General features: G+C 37.2%; 2 protein-coding genes across 5 annotated transcripts; one reads left to right on the forward strand and one right to left on the reverse strand.

Moving 5' to 3' along the window:
• Window positions 1–1,630: 1,630 nt before the first annotated feature.
• Window positions 1,631–6,596, forward strand: LOC133877435 (mitochondrial uncoupling protein 2). Of its 4 annotated transcripts, none has more exons than XM_062315735.1 (10): window positions 1,632–1,931; window positions 2,953–3,082; window positions 3,271–3,489; window positions 3,588–3,666; window positions 3,857–3,990; window positions 4,070–4,168; window positions 4,275–4,379; window positions 5,122–5,196; window positions 5,626–5,712; window positions 6,255–6,596. In XM_062315735.1, exons 2-10 carry the CDS (start codon window positions 3,056–3,058, stop codon window positions 6,282–6,284), a joined length of 855 nt encoding a protein of 284 aa, XP_062171719.1. In that variant the 5' UTR covers window positions 1,632–1,931; window positions 2,953–3,055; the 3' UTR covers window positions 6,285–6,596. The 4 variants fall into 4 exon arrangements, with proteins under 4 accessions (XP_062171720.1, XP_062171719.1, XP_062171718.1 ...); XM_062315734.1 differs by having other exon boundaries at window positions 3,027–3,082; XM_062315732.1 differs by lacking the exon at window positions 2,953–3,082 and having other exon boundaries at window positions 1,633–1,931.
• Window positions 6,597–7,150: 554 nt separating this feature from the next.
• Window positions 7,151–9,972, reverse strand: LOC133877434 (protein GRAVITROPIC IN THE LIGHT 1). Its single transcript, XM_062315731.1, has 3 exons — window positions 9,660–9,972; window positions 8,827–9,524; window positions 7,151–8,108 (listed from the first exon to the last, which is right to left on the reverse strand). Exons 2-3 carry the CDS (start codon window positions 9,515–9,517, stop codon window positions 7,330–7,332), a joined length of 1,470 nt encoding a protein of 489 aa, XP_062171715.1. The 5' UTR covers window positions 9,518–9,524; window positions 9,660–9,972; the 3' UTR covers window positions 7,151–7,329.
• Between the last annotated feature and the right edge of the window lie 3,697 nt (window positions 9,973–13,669).

Raw genomic sequence — 13,669 nt, forward strand, 5'->3', positions numbered from 1 at the left:
TATACTGAGATTTTAATACGATTAATATATGAAAAAGAAAAAAAGAAAAAATTAAAGGTAAATGTCTAATAAATCTATGAGTCGGAGCGCCATTTGAATTCGATCCCTCACTTTTTGAAAGTAAGTATTCGGTGCTTAACTTTTTCGCGAATTTGAAACATGTCATTCCGTCATTTTTTCATTCATTTTTCTAACCACCGTTAGTGCCACGTCACCCTTTTTGCCATGTCATCCTAAAATATTATTATTTTATTTTATTATTAATTTAAAAACTTAATTTTTTTTTTTTTTTCTAAAAAATTAAAAGTATGGGGTATGGGGCGGCAGCCACCCCCTTGAGGAGGGGTGAGCCACCCCCAGGCTGGCCACCTCTGGAGTGGCTCGCGGCCACTCCCTTGGACCTCGGTGAGTTATCCGGAGTGTTTTTCTGTTCTCTGTCACTTAACCCATAGCCTATGCAAATCCAATTACAAATGATCAAGACAAAAGAGCCTTTGAATAAACTAAAACAAACTCGTATTTACAGACGCCAATGCAATCACTAAACAAAATTAATGTTCAAGAATGAAAGAATCGTGGACTAGATTAGTAGTAGTTGTCTTCCTAAATATTACTCATTGAAGGGATTCCAATCCCATCATCACTAGAACTGGCAGTCGTCTCTGGTCTAATCTCTTCCAATTGCTGGAAAACCTGCTGAACTTCTAGCCGAGCCGACAGTAATAGATCAACACAATGCAAAGCCAATTTTAACGTGTTTAGCAACTCATCACCAATTATAGATGCATCCCTCATCAACTTTAAATCAAAATACTTCATTTGTTTACTCCTCCTTCACGATAGAGGCAACCCACTAAGGCAAATCGTGACCATTCATCGCCAATTCCTCAAACACCTCTTGTGCCTATTCCATCAACCCAAATTTCAAACAAGTATGAACCAAACGCACTTCCAGCAAACACATCTAACTCCAACTTGGGTCGATCTGCATTAATCGAGTTCTTGACCCACTAAACGCACTTCCAGCAAACACATCCAACTCCAACTTGGGTTGATCTGCATTAATCGAGTTCTTGACCCACTGTCGCCGTTACAGTTATGGAGAGATTGATAGGGATGACCTAAACCCTTTGTTATTCAATCAGAAAACAACCATCCAACGGAACAAACAAACAAAAACGAAGAAAAAAAAGACACTCACCGAATAACTCATCGGTCCAAGGGGGTGGCCGCGAGCCACCTCTGGGGGTTGCTCGCCCCTCCCCACTGCCCCATACCCCCTACTTTTCTTTTTTTAGAAAATAAAAAAATAAATTTCAAGTTTTTAAATTAATAATTAAATAAAATAATAATATTTTAGGATAACATGGTAAAGTGGGTGACGTGGCACTAACGGTGGTTAGAAAAATGGATGAAAAAAATGATAAAATGACATGTTTCAAATTTGCAAAAATGTTAAGTACTGAATACTTACTTCCAGAAAGTGAGAAATCAAAATCAAATAACACTCTGACTCATAGATTTATTAGACATTTATCTAAAAATTAAAATAACAATTGAAATTAGTTGTTAAAAATGATTACTTTACTTGCCAACAGGCAACAACTCCCCCCCACCCCACCCCCAAATAATTGAAATTACGGTGACAACTGACAAGGAGGAGGCGTGAAAAATCCCAGCTGTACGGCCATCTATGGTGGCCAATTAAGGCGTTTTTTCACGTATCTTTCCTTCATTATGACTCATTAGTACCACTCTAATTGAGACCTGTTTTCCTTTATTATTCAGCTCGACCAGAGCTGCCTCCCATTGCCCAATCACTGCTTTCCAGCTTTTCTTTGCAGTTTCAAATGGCAGATCTCAAGCCCCAGACGGACATTTCATTCGCTGAGATATTCCTGTGCAGCGCTCTCGCGGCTTGTTTTGCCGAGGTACTGTCGATCTTTCTGATTGTGCTTGCTTTAGTGGATTTGGACAATTAATTCGCATTTATGGGTTTGCTTAATTTTGTACAATTCTTTTGTGTACTAAGCTCAACGAGTTTACTTCCTATGTGGGTTATGAGAATTCTGAATTAAGTTCCGGTGATTCTTACATTGGTGGCATAATTCGTTGATTTGCTTTCATTGTATCTCATTTGGGTTCTAGGAAATGTGCTTCAGCTGAATTTCAAAAGTACTAGTAATCCAATCCTTTAAGAGTAGCTGGTGCTTCTTATGTTGGAAATGGGTCATAATATCTCTCTAGTATAAATGCTATCACAAATTTAAGCGTAGACCGGAATTTTGAGTAAGAAATGATTGATTTTTCTTTTTTGGTGGGGAGTTGAGGATGGGAAGGAGGTTTACTTTGTCTCCTACTCTTTATCATATAAGAAATTAAGTGGCTTCTGCTAGGTCATGGTATATTGGTATGAGCAAACCTGATGCCAAGTTTTGGCTACTTGAATTTTAAGCGTTGTGCTGGTGCCTACTGAAAATTGATATGGGTAGAAAGATTCTGTTGTTTCCTCTTAATGCTTAGCTTTCATCCTTCTCACTAGAGCAGAAAGAGAGAGAGGGAGATAAAGAAAGAAAGAAAGAAAAAATCTAGGGAGAGTTTGGAAACTCAAAGAGGAGAAACAGAAAAAGCGAGAGAGAGGAGAAACAAAAAAAAAACGTGGGGATTTTTTATGGTTAGACACATTCTTTCATGATATGCTTTTAAATGTGATTTCCTAGGCATCAGGTAGCATTGCCCTAGTTTTTATTTATACTGTTGAAGAATTTTAGTAAATGAGTATTGTCACTATTGTTATTATTCTACACTAAGCCCTATATTCATTTTTTCTCCTTCACTCGTTTGAGCCTCTTTGACTTCCGATATCCCCATCTCATTCTCTAACAGTTTGAAATTCTGTTTTGAAATATGTTCTGTGTATAATTTTTTTTTTGCTTTATGGTGATGCTATAGACCTGCTACTTAATTTTCAAGACTTGTATTTTGAGTTCAAAATGGGTGCATTGACTCGGTGCCCATTAACTAAGGTAAAACAGCCACGCAAGGTCTGAGCTTGATGCATTCTGTTCTAGCCCGAGCTAAGGTATTAGCTTTACATAATCTGTTTGGTATTGAAGCATTATGATATAATGATTTATGCTCTATGCATTTGCTTTCTTTACTAATGTTATAGTTCTTTTGTTCTAGACACACACACACACACACACATCAATTGAGCTAAAAAATATGAACTGCTTTTACTCATCATCATGTTCATGAATTTTTTTGCAGTTCTGTACTCTTCCTTTGGACACTGCTAAAGTCAGGCTTCAGCTTCAAAAGAAAGCAGTTACAGTGGATGCAGTAGGTATATCCAAATATAGGGGCTTGTTGGGTACTATTGCTACTATTGCTAGGGAAGAAGGTCTGCCAGCACTTTGGAAAGGCATTATTCCAGGATTACAACGCCAGTGTATTTATGGAGGCTTAAGGATTAGCTTATATGTTCCCGTGAGTTTATAATATGTTATTTTCATGAATATTGTTAATTATTCATGATATCTCGATGGCACTTGTTTATGTGTGATTATAAACTGCATGTTGGACAGGTTAAAACATATCTTGTTGGCAGTGAATTTATTGGAGAGATTCCTTTATACCACAAAATACTTGCTGCGTTTTTGACGGGTGAGTATGTTTGGCGAGTGCTTTGCTTGCTGCCCGAAATTGTATACAACCTGCATTAACTTTTTGCTCAGCCTAGTCCTCAAACTATTGTCACTGTGTCCATTGCTTCTTTATTTGCCAAGATGATACATTTCACATCCAAACTCTTGTTTAGAGTTTTTAAATTTCTATTCTATCTTTACCTTGACAGGTGCTATAGCAATTTTAGTCGCTAATCCAACTGATCTTGTCAAAGTTCGACTTCAAGCTGAAGGAAAATTGCCAGCTGGGGTGCCTAGGCGTTATTCTGGAGCTTTGGATGCTTATTTAACCATTGTGAAGCAGGTCAGTTTACTTGCTATAATACTGCCCTTTTCATTTTTAGTATCTAAGTGTATTAATTCTAATATCTTTCAAAAAATAGGAAGGATTAGGGGCCCTGTGGACTGGGCTCGGCCCAAATGTAGCACGAAATGCTATAATAAATGCTGCTGAACTAGCCAGTTATGACCAAGTGAAGCAGGTAATATCATAGTGTTAGGTCTTTTAGGTTGAACTTGTTTTGTAACTCCTGAGCTGTTGCTATGTTAAGTTAATCCCAAAATTCCTAATTCTCTATACTTATGCAGATGATTTTGAAAATTCCAGGGTTCATGGACAATGTTTTAACTCATCTGCTAGCTGGTCTAGGTGCAGGTTTTTTTGCTGTCTGTATCGGTTCTCCTGTTGACGTGGTAGGTTTTTTTTCCTGTCCTGTTTCCTTTACTTTTAGCCATGAATTATACGATTTAGAGTCCTCCACTAGTCCATTATCACCTTCCTATGGCTTTAAATTTTTCTTGTATTTGACAACTTGACAATCACTAGTGTAGGAGATCACCCTGTCATTCTGTCTTTAATTATTTGTTTGTATCTACAATTCTGACTAATAAGGCTTTAAATTCTTGCTTTCACATGGGATTCAGCCCTCCAGGTCTGAATTCTTTTCTGAAAGTTTACTTGAAATTTTGCAACTCTTAGGAAAAATTATAACACCATAGACATGACGGAAATCTTGGATAATTTTATTTGTTTATTTATTTTTTTCAAAGACGAGCACTACCAACCCTTTTGAATTGGAGTAGTGATGGGCAAATTAAAAAACAAGAGCCACATGCTGTCTCTCATACGTGAAACCTTGTAAACATTGCTAATAACATCCATATATTTTTACAAGTTGATATTGATGATGATGATGATATTTTCATATGAGGGAATCTGTGCTGTTTTCTTTCTTTTCTAATTTTATTTGTTGTTGAAGCTGTTTTCCAGTTGTAGCATAATCTTCAAATTATTCGCTGCAGGCTCTATGCAGCTGTGCTAGTGAAAGATTGTGATCAAAATTTGTTTCTTATCATATGAAGCGATTTTATATAGTTTTTAAGGATGAGCTAGTCAGTCAATGTTGGCTTGGATGCCATGCTTGTTATGTTCCAGGTGAAATCTAGAATGATGGGAGATTCAAGTTACAAAAACACGCTTGATTGCTTTATCAAAACTTTGAAGAGTGAGGTATGTTGATTTGTCTCTGAAGGTGATATTTTTGTCTTGGATTCTCTAGAAGGTTATCTATTTGTAAAATGAAAATAGTTCAAGAAAAATAGAAAATAATGAGAAAGTAGTTATCTGCTGTGTTAAACTGGAGGCTGGACATGTGCCATAGGCTCTTAAGCAATATGCTAGAAACAAGCTTCTGAGAATCACTTACCTGGCTGCTAATAGTTTTGTCTACCAAATGGCATCTCCTCCTCAAAAACAGGGTAAAGGGTGAAGTCATGAGTTTAAGACCCATAGGATGCATGTGTATCTTACTAAAAAGGGGGAAAATCAATTGCAGTTGTGCCGTGACTCCATGTTAATTAAAAACTTGACGTAAATGTTTGTATGGTAACTATCAGCTTTCATAAGAACCAGTAACTCATGGAAACCAATATATTGCAGGGATTTCTTGCCTTTTATAAAGGGTTCTTCCCTAACTTTGGTCGGCTCGGAGCTTGGAATGTGATTATGTTTCTAACTTTTGAGCAAGTAAGACATTCAAATTATGTTCATGCATCTTGGTATTGATTTTTAGCTAAATCTAGGCACTTGCATATAGCTGATTCTGGAAATTGCTTTTTGTACTTGCGGTTCATAAGTTATTGTAGAGTTACACCAGTTCACAATCTTTTTTACATGGAGAAAATATACTGGAATTTGGAATGTTAAAGCATTTTCTTCTAGATAGTCGACTCCAGAAATTAACAATCGGGCTACTAAGATGAATTTGACGAAATCTTGGCTCTTGCATTTGGTAAGAATTTTGCCATGACCTCCAGCTTCATTTATTGGCATCCATGGGAAAGTGTTCCAAGCTTTTTCGAGTTTTTCCACTTTGAGGTTCTCATTCATGGAATGTGGATCTGCTGCTTGAAATTATCTCGATTTGAAGGATAAGCTATGAATTGTTTATCTTTTTAACCATTTTGAGGGTCTTGTGATTTATACTGTTAAGCTACCTGCTTATAATTTGTCAATTAAACCACTCTATAATTGAAAATAAAATGTTCATCATTTCATCTCCGTGACAGGCAAAGAACTTTTTCGGAGGGGAAGCCTAAATCTCTGATTTTCTTGGTTGAGATTTGGCAAGGTGGAACGCAAAGCTTTTGTCCACATGTTGCTTATTCATCTGTTTTAGAATTTTTTCCAGAGAGATGAGATTGCCCCTGCAATTCTTTTTTCCCCTCAGTTACATATATACTAGTATTTGTAACAATGAATTGACTGCCAAACTACATTTAATTGGGAGGCTATTCGTCATTACCATAGACCCTTTTGTGATAGTGCAAGCTGCTTTCCTCCCCATGTTACATGATCACATTGTAAGTTGAATGAAATAAACTAATATATATATATTCAACGTCTGCTTATTCATGAGCAAGAAAGAGAGAGGAAAAAACTAAAAGAGAGTGCTTATTCGTGTGGTAAGACCTGAGGGTTGAGTTCTTGATGTTACCTGCTTGTAATTTTTGACAGACTGGAATGGAAGACTTTTCTCCAATGTGAAAATTAGATGAAATGCATATATTTTACCAACCCATTTTAGAGGAAAAATTGTCCTATATTTCCTAGGATCAATGTACGGAAAGATTGTTATGTCTTTGTTTGTTTAGATCTCACTAAATGTAGATTGATATAACTGTCGATTTACCAGCCAATGGTGATATCTTGAAGAGGCTATTAGACATGCCTGTCTTATTTGAAACAAAATGGAAAAGCATCACTTGGGACTAATGGAGTGGACCCAAATTCATTCCGGAAGAACAAATGTTAACATCACATTGCAAAATATCGAAGTTGCTACAGTTTCTATTATAATTCTTTTACAAATTCACGTTGCAGGTTATAATTAATGAAATAATTATGACTGAATGGTTGATAAGACAACCAATAACTAATTATTTACCAATTATAAATTGCCGAGTAAATTTGTAAAAGACTTTGTAGTAAAAGTTGCAGTACTCTTAACTACAGTATCACATTTACCTCGACATTACTAATCTAATGATCCTAATAACATTAGTAATCAGCTAATAATAAAAAAGAGCTTATTCCATTGTCTATGAAACAGCGAGGTGCACATACAAGCCCAATTGTTCTACCTCATGTCCTGGATATCAGGTGCACCCTAGCCTTGATAACCGACCCGTTGCCAAGCTTGAATCCAGGGCTAACCGGGAATCCGACGACCTGACCCGCAGGCACTCGCCCACCGGGAAACCGAACAACACTCTCCATATATTGTGGATGAAACTCAGCCCCGCGACTGGCCTCGAACTGACTAGGTGTCGGGTCAAGCGAGAATGCCAGCAAGTGAAGCAGCCACACAGACTTCGCAAGCACTAAGAACTCCCCGTAAAACTGAGTCCTGGGGTGGTTTCCGGTCAAGATCTGGCGTCGCTGCTCCGAGTCTCCGAACAAAGACTCCTCCATCTTGGGATGGACAATAGAGAGGTACTTCTTGGAGCAAAACTTCCCGAAGTTGCAGGTGGGTAAGATTCCAAGAAGCTCGGTGGGGTCCATGGCCTTCATGTCGCGGTACTGGGTGAAGCAGTCGCAACGGAACTGGTCGGGGTTGAGGAGGGAGGAGAGGCTGCCATCCATGTAGAAGGTCTCGTGGTCGAAGGCTTGGAAGAGTTTGCGTGAAACGTACGATTCGAGAGCGTATTTGGCATGGTGGGGTGCAATGACTAAGGTGGTGGTGGTGGGAAAGTCTGTGTCGGTGGCAGTGGCAGTGGCAGCCTCGATGGAACGCACGGCGGCAGCTATGTCCCACCTGGCAGAGCGCATGAGGGAGAGGAGGAGGGATGTGAAGGACTTGGATGCCTCTTTCACCTGCCTCATTGTGGCTTCAAAAAGCTCTGGTGCTGGGCGTGGTGCAACTGTTGCCAGTGAAAATAAGGTACATAAGCTTTCTAACATTACATCCATGCAAAAACTAATTAAATAAAAGATATCTTATATCTTAATGCTATGAGATCCAGAACTACTAGATTTTTACTGCAGATTGTAAATAATTCACCATTGATAGAATAATTATTTAGAAATTCTGATTTTTCAATGCTCACTTATATATTTTAATTATTTTACTAATTATGAACCATCACGAGTTTGTAAATAATTTTGTAGGAAAAGTTGTAGTATTGAAACATTTTCCTTCTTATACTATCGTTACATAGCTCAGGATAAAATTCTTAATTTTTTCTAAAAATTTATCTTTAATTAAATTATTCAAATTTGATCATTTCACTATTTATTATGTTTAAACATTATTTAATTGCATTACATTTCGTGAAATTATATGCTAATTGTACATATTTTATGATTAACTATATCTTATCTCAATTATGTATTAAATGATAAATTTTGAACCATTTAATCAAGAATAATAATAAACATTTGTAAATAAACCATCTAATTGAAAATTAAAAGTAATGATTAAGCCACCGTGAATTTACCTAAGAAACATAATTAGTCACCATTTCCATTTGTTTTATCCCCAAAAGACAAAAGAGAAAGTTACACCAAACAGGATGGATATGTCCTACTAAAGTGGGTGTTGTCTCAGAAGCAAAACGGCAACGTTTTTACGGATTTTACCTTGACCTTGAATAGTGCAGTAGAGCTTCCGCTTTGAATGGTTCGACCCAGCGCTTCCCTTCTTCCCATTGGTCCCACTAAGGCCCAGGCTCGAAACGGCGACGTTCCTAAGCTTCTCCTTGAGACTCTCAACCTCCGATTCCCGCGCCTTCACCTCCCTCTTCAGCTCCTCTACCGCCGACTCGTACGGAGCCACCACCTCCCTCACTGCCACGCCCCCACTCACCCTCCTCCTCCGTGCACCAAACGCGTCCCCGCCACAACCCCTCCTCATCCTCCTCCTAAATCTCTCCCTCAACACTCCGAGCCTCCTCAGCTCCGCCACCACCGCCACGTCAGCCACCCTCATCTTCTCCGGGTCCCACGGGCAATGCGATTCTTGTAGGCCCACGTAGGCCCTCTTCATCGCCGAAACGGCGTCGAAAACCTCGCTCATCAGCCTCTCCATCTCCACCACTCTCTCTACCCTCACCTCCTCCTTTGTTCCCTCCCAAGCCCTACACCTTTCCTTTTCCTCTTCGCTTTCTTCTTCTTCTTCTTCGTCTTCCTGATAATCGGACTCGTACTCTTCGTCCTCGTCTACGGCTCGATTCCCGCCGGACTCGTGCCGCCCCGCCGCGAGCGGGTGCAGCAAGCATGAGGCCGCGACTCGTTGGATCAGATCCGAGAAATTCGACACCTTGCTCGCCATTTCCCTTCTGTGAAAAATTCAAAGAACAGATAGAAGCAACACAGATCAGATAAGCTCAGGCAGTGACTGGATGAGTTAAAAATATGTGTAATTAATGAAACCCATTTAACGTCTAGTCTTAATAGGTCGTCTAAGTTCTAACCTATTGGATTGGTCGGAGTGGCTGCAAAGAGAGTCCTTATTGCTTCTCTGGATCTCTGCGGAACGGAGAATGGCGGCTGCCGATTGGCCTTCTTTTTCCGGATGGTTACCGGGAATTTGCGGCCAGTGCGTCAAATGAGGCACTCCGTTTACCGGTGGACCTCTAGCTAAACAGTGAAGCTTGAGTGGACTTGGGGCTCTTTTGCTGGGAAAAGGTGTCGCTGAATATGCACCTCAGTGACTGACCATGCGCAAGTGGAACTACAAAAAATGGTCCAAATGGAAATATAGGGAGTTATTTCGCTCATTACAAGGTTATGAAAGTATGTGGACTCGCCGATATTGGACGTACACGTGTGTTAGAAAGACATTTATGTTCGCTAGGATGTTACTGGAGGACAGGTGTGTGGTAGAGATGGCGAGTTTGTAGCTTTAGAAACCTAACAAGAGCGGATAAAGTTTAATATTATTGACTCTGCTAAAGCCAGTCACGTGGGACGAGGGCCTAGTTCTCTTTTTTTATTTTTTATTTTTTTTAAGCTTTTCATTGTTTCATGACAAAGTTTTCGTGAAAATTTGTTTTATTTTTGGTTTGAAAAATTATTTTAACGTGGCATAAAGATACAAATTATTTTTGTATTTTAAGAAGTGTTCTGTGCGTGTTGATGAGTGTTTTGTATTTTTAGTTATTTGTTAATATTTTTATTTTGATAAAAAAAAACAAAGATTTTAAGAGACAATTTTTTATTTATTTATTTATTTATTTTAAATTTATGCCATGTACTTTGCTGTGCTAGAAGCCTAGGATAGTGAGGCCTCACTCTCTTTGTTTGTATGTATTTTCCTTTCGGTCTATCTCTAAGATTCAAATTTTTGTGCTCACCACCTTGCCAAATCGACTGCTTTTAACTGGTTTTCCCAATACCACTATCAATTGTAATTTTTAGTAGAAGTAAATACTTCACTTAATCATTTGAATTGTCATCACTTTTATAATGTTTTCTTTAAAATTTAATCTCTCTTAATTTAATGTATTTGTTTTTCAATGGTATGCAATGTCATTCATCCGTTTGAATTTTTTGTGAAATCCCATAAAAAATTCTAAAATACCCCATATTAAAAAAAAAATGTTAAATGTATCATAAATCCTTGACTCATAGCGCGATTTGAAAATGATCATTCACTTTCTAAAAATCAATATTAACTTCTTCAGTTTTTTTTTTCGCGAATTTAAAGAGTCTTTCCGTCACTTTTTCATCTATTTTTCGCAACTTTCGTTAGTCTCATGTCAGCCTTTTTGCAAAATCACCTTAAAATACTATTTTTAAAAAAAATTAAAAAAAATATAAAAAAGAAAAGGAAGGGTTGGGGGTGGCCCAAAAACCACACCTAGATCCATATCAGGGTGGCTGCGTCTGCGTGCCACCCCGGCCCTAGGGGTGTATACTTTTTCCAAAATAATTTTTTTTTATTTTTTTTTTATCCTAAAACAAACGGGGGTATTTTGAGAATTTTAACGCCTCTCAATTATGAGTTAATTGAAAATCATAACAGAAGGGTGGCATTGCAAACAGTTGAAAGATGGATACATTAAATTGAGAGAAATTGAACTTTAAGAAAACATTACAAAAGACAAAAGTGATGGCAATTTAGAGGAGTCAAGTGAACTTATCCCTAATTTTTATGATATGCCAAACATATACTTAGCCAATCTGGGAACGAACCTTGAAGTCGAATGCTACCCGACTAGGAGGGAAAACTTTAGCTCTCTTTCTTAGAGCAATACACATTCATTTTCTTGCTAACTTAAGCATGAGAGAGTTTTCTTACCAGCAATCCCGATAAGTCCCTAACTACTTCTACCCTTTTTGCATGTGTTCATTGAGTCGGTCTGACTTTGCGATCACCTGCATCATCACTTCCTATATTAATATATATATATATATATATATATATATATATATATATATATATATATATATATATATATATATATATATATATATATATATATATATATATATATATATATATATATATATATCATAATTCCACTGTTTATCCATTGGTGATTGGTATTCCAAACGTGTGTAGTAGAGGTCTCTTTGCTTGAATGCCCAATTGATGCTTTAGTACACTTGATTCTTATAAGTTATCACTCAAAAGCCATTTACTCATGCTTCTATTAGTTGTTGTCGGCATTTTGTATACCATAGTCGTTCTTTTAGCCTCCCATTTCGCATCTTCGCCTCCTGCCTAATCCGATGCAATTTAAATAATCTGCTTCCACATAAACCTTCTAGTCTTATAGCTTCCTAGATATCACTTTATCTATTTTTGATTATGCATTAATTAAATTTCTAGATATTGATAAATTTGAAATTGTTTCTTCATCATTGTAGTAATTTGTAGTTTGATAGAACAATTTTTTTTTCGTCGAACGCCAATTAATTTGCACCTACAAAAGAAAAAAGATAGAAGCAATGGAGCTTGTCGGAGGGTATCGACAGGCAGAATAATTTTCGATGCTTAAGTCAATAAAGTATTTAAAACAGATAAGTAAATAGCAAATGAGTAGAGTTTAGAAGTCTCTTTTATCCAGCTGAAAGTTATCTTTTATAGTGGCTTGTTTGCAATTGCTTTTTGTCAGTTTCTGCACCACAACTCATCTTTTTCACGTGTGATTTATTGCACGTCTATCTTAATTAAAACATGACTTATCCTTGAAGTTAAGGGCGCATGGTTTAATTGTAAATCGTGGTCCAAGTGACTGTTAGGTAGCCGTGCGGTATGATAATGGTTTGAGAATTGATTCCCTATCATGCACAAACAAACTTGAGCTATATACCAATGCAGCCTCACCTTTTTGTTGTATACTCGCGGTGAGTTTTTTTTTGGCACTTACTAAATATTATTCGGTCTATAAAAATGGCATATTTTCCTTTTATGTAAGAATCACATTTTTTTTTTTAATTGCAATGACAAAATTGGAAGAAATTTTATTAAAATGCATTTGATCTTCCAACTTTGCCATTGCAATTAGAATAATAATAATAAAAAAAGCAATTCTTACCTGCAAAAGGATATATGGCATTTTTATAGACTAGTTTGGATGAAAACTTATTCCTATTCATTTCACTTACTATCGTACATCGGTTAAAGTCTAAAAAAAAAGGCTCAACTAACCCAAAATTCTAGATGGTTAAAGTGAAATTCTCACCTACCAATGCCATCCCCTCCATTATGGTCTATTTTGGTTTTACCAGAAAGAGGTAATTGTGGCCGCTTAGAAGGTAGGGATTGAAATCGCTATTGAATAATTAGTTGATTGCACGCTAAATTTTAAATTGAGAGAATCTGTAAAAAGAATGAAGATTAAATACAAAGTGTCTCGCCATAGTCCAGACCGATGCTTAAGTCAATTTTTCGTTTTGGAGAGTAAGAGTGTTGGTTAGAATTGTACATACATCCCGAGTCATCCCATTTTCCTCTTTTTTTTTTTCTTTCCTTTGCTTCGTCGGTTAAGGAGGGGTTCAATTTTATTCTATAGCCCCCATTTTGTTAGGCATACATTCTTAAGCCCCTGAAAATAAATGAGCATCAGCAATCCAAGTGGCAAAGACTAGGATAAAGTAGATACAACCTCTCTTTAACACTTGTGTGCTCGTCCTTCTTGGTATGGCTGGGCTCGATTAACCTGTAAGGCTTATTAAAAACGAGTATACTTGGGCCGACCACATGGGCTAAAGAGGTCCATTTTTTGGTGTCTTATTTTAAGGTACACACCTACAATTATTTGTCCCTTGCAATGACAAGCAATTGTAAGAAGCTCTTGATAAGGCTAATTTATTCAAACAAAAAGAGCTTACTTACTCATCGACTTTTGTGGAACATACATGTGGTTCTAAAAAGTCTCTCTTAGTAGCCTCATCAAATTTTACTCACTAAAATAATTAAAAATTACTTTTTTTTCTATTTTGGTGAGCCACTTTATTAAAATTCTCTCAGCAG

This window comes from Alnus glutinosa, chromosome 9 (assembly GCF_958979055.1).
Source record: "Alnus glutinosa chromosome 9, dhAlnGlut1.1, whole genome shotgun sequence".
Lineage (NCBI taxonomy): Eukaryota > Viridiplantae > Streptophyta > Magnoliopsida > Fagales > Betulaceae > Alnus > Alnus glutinosa.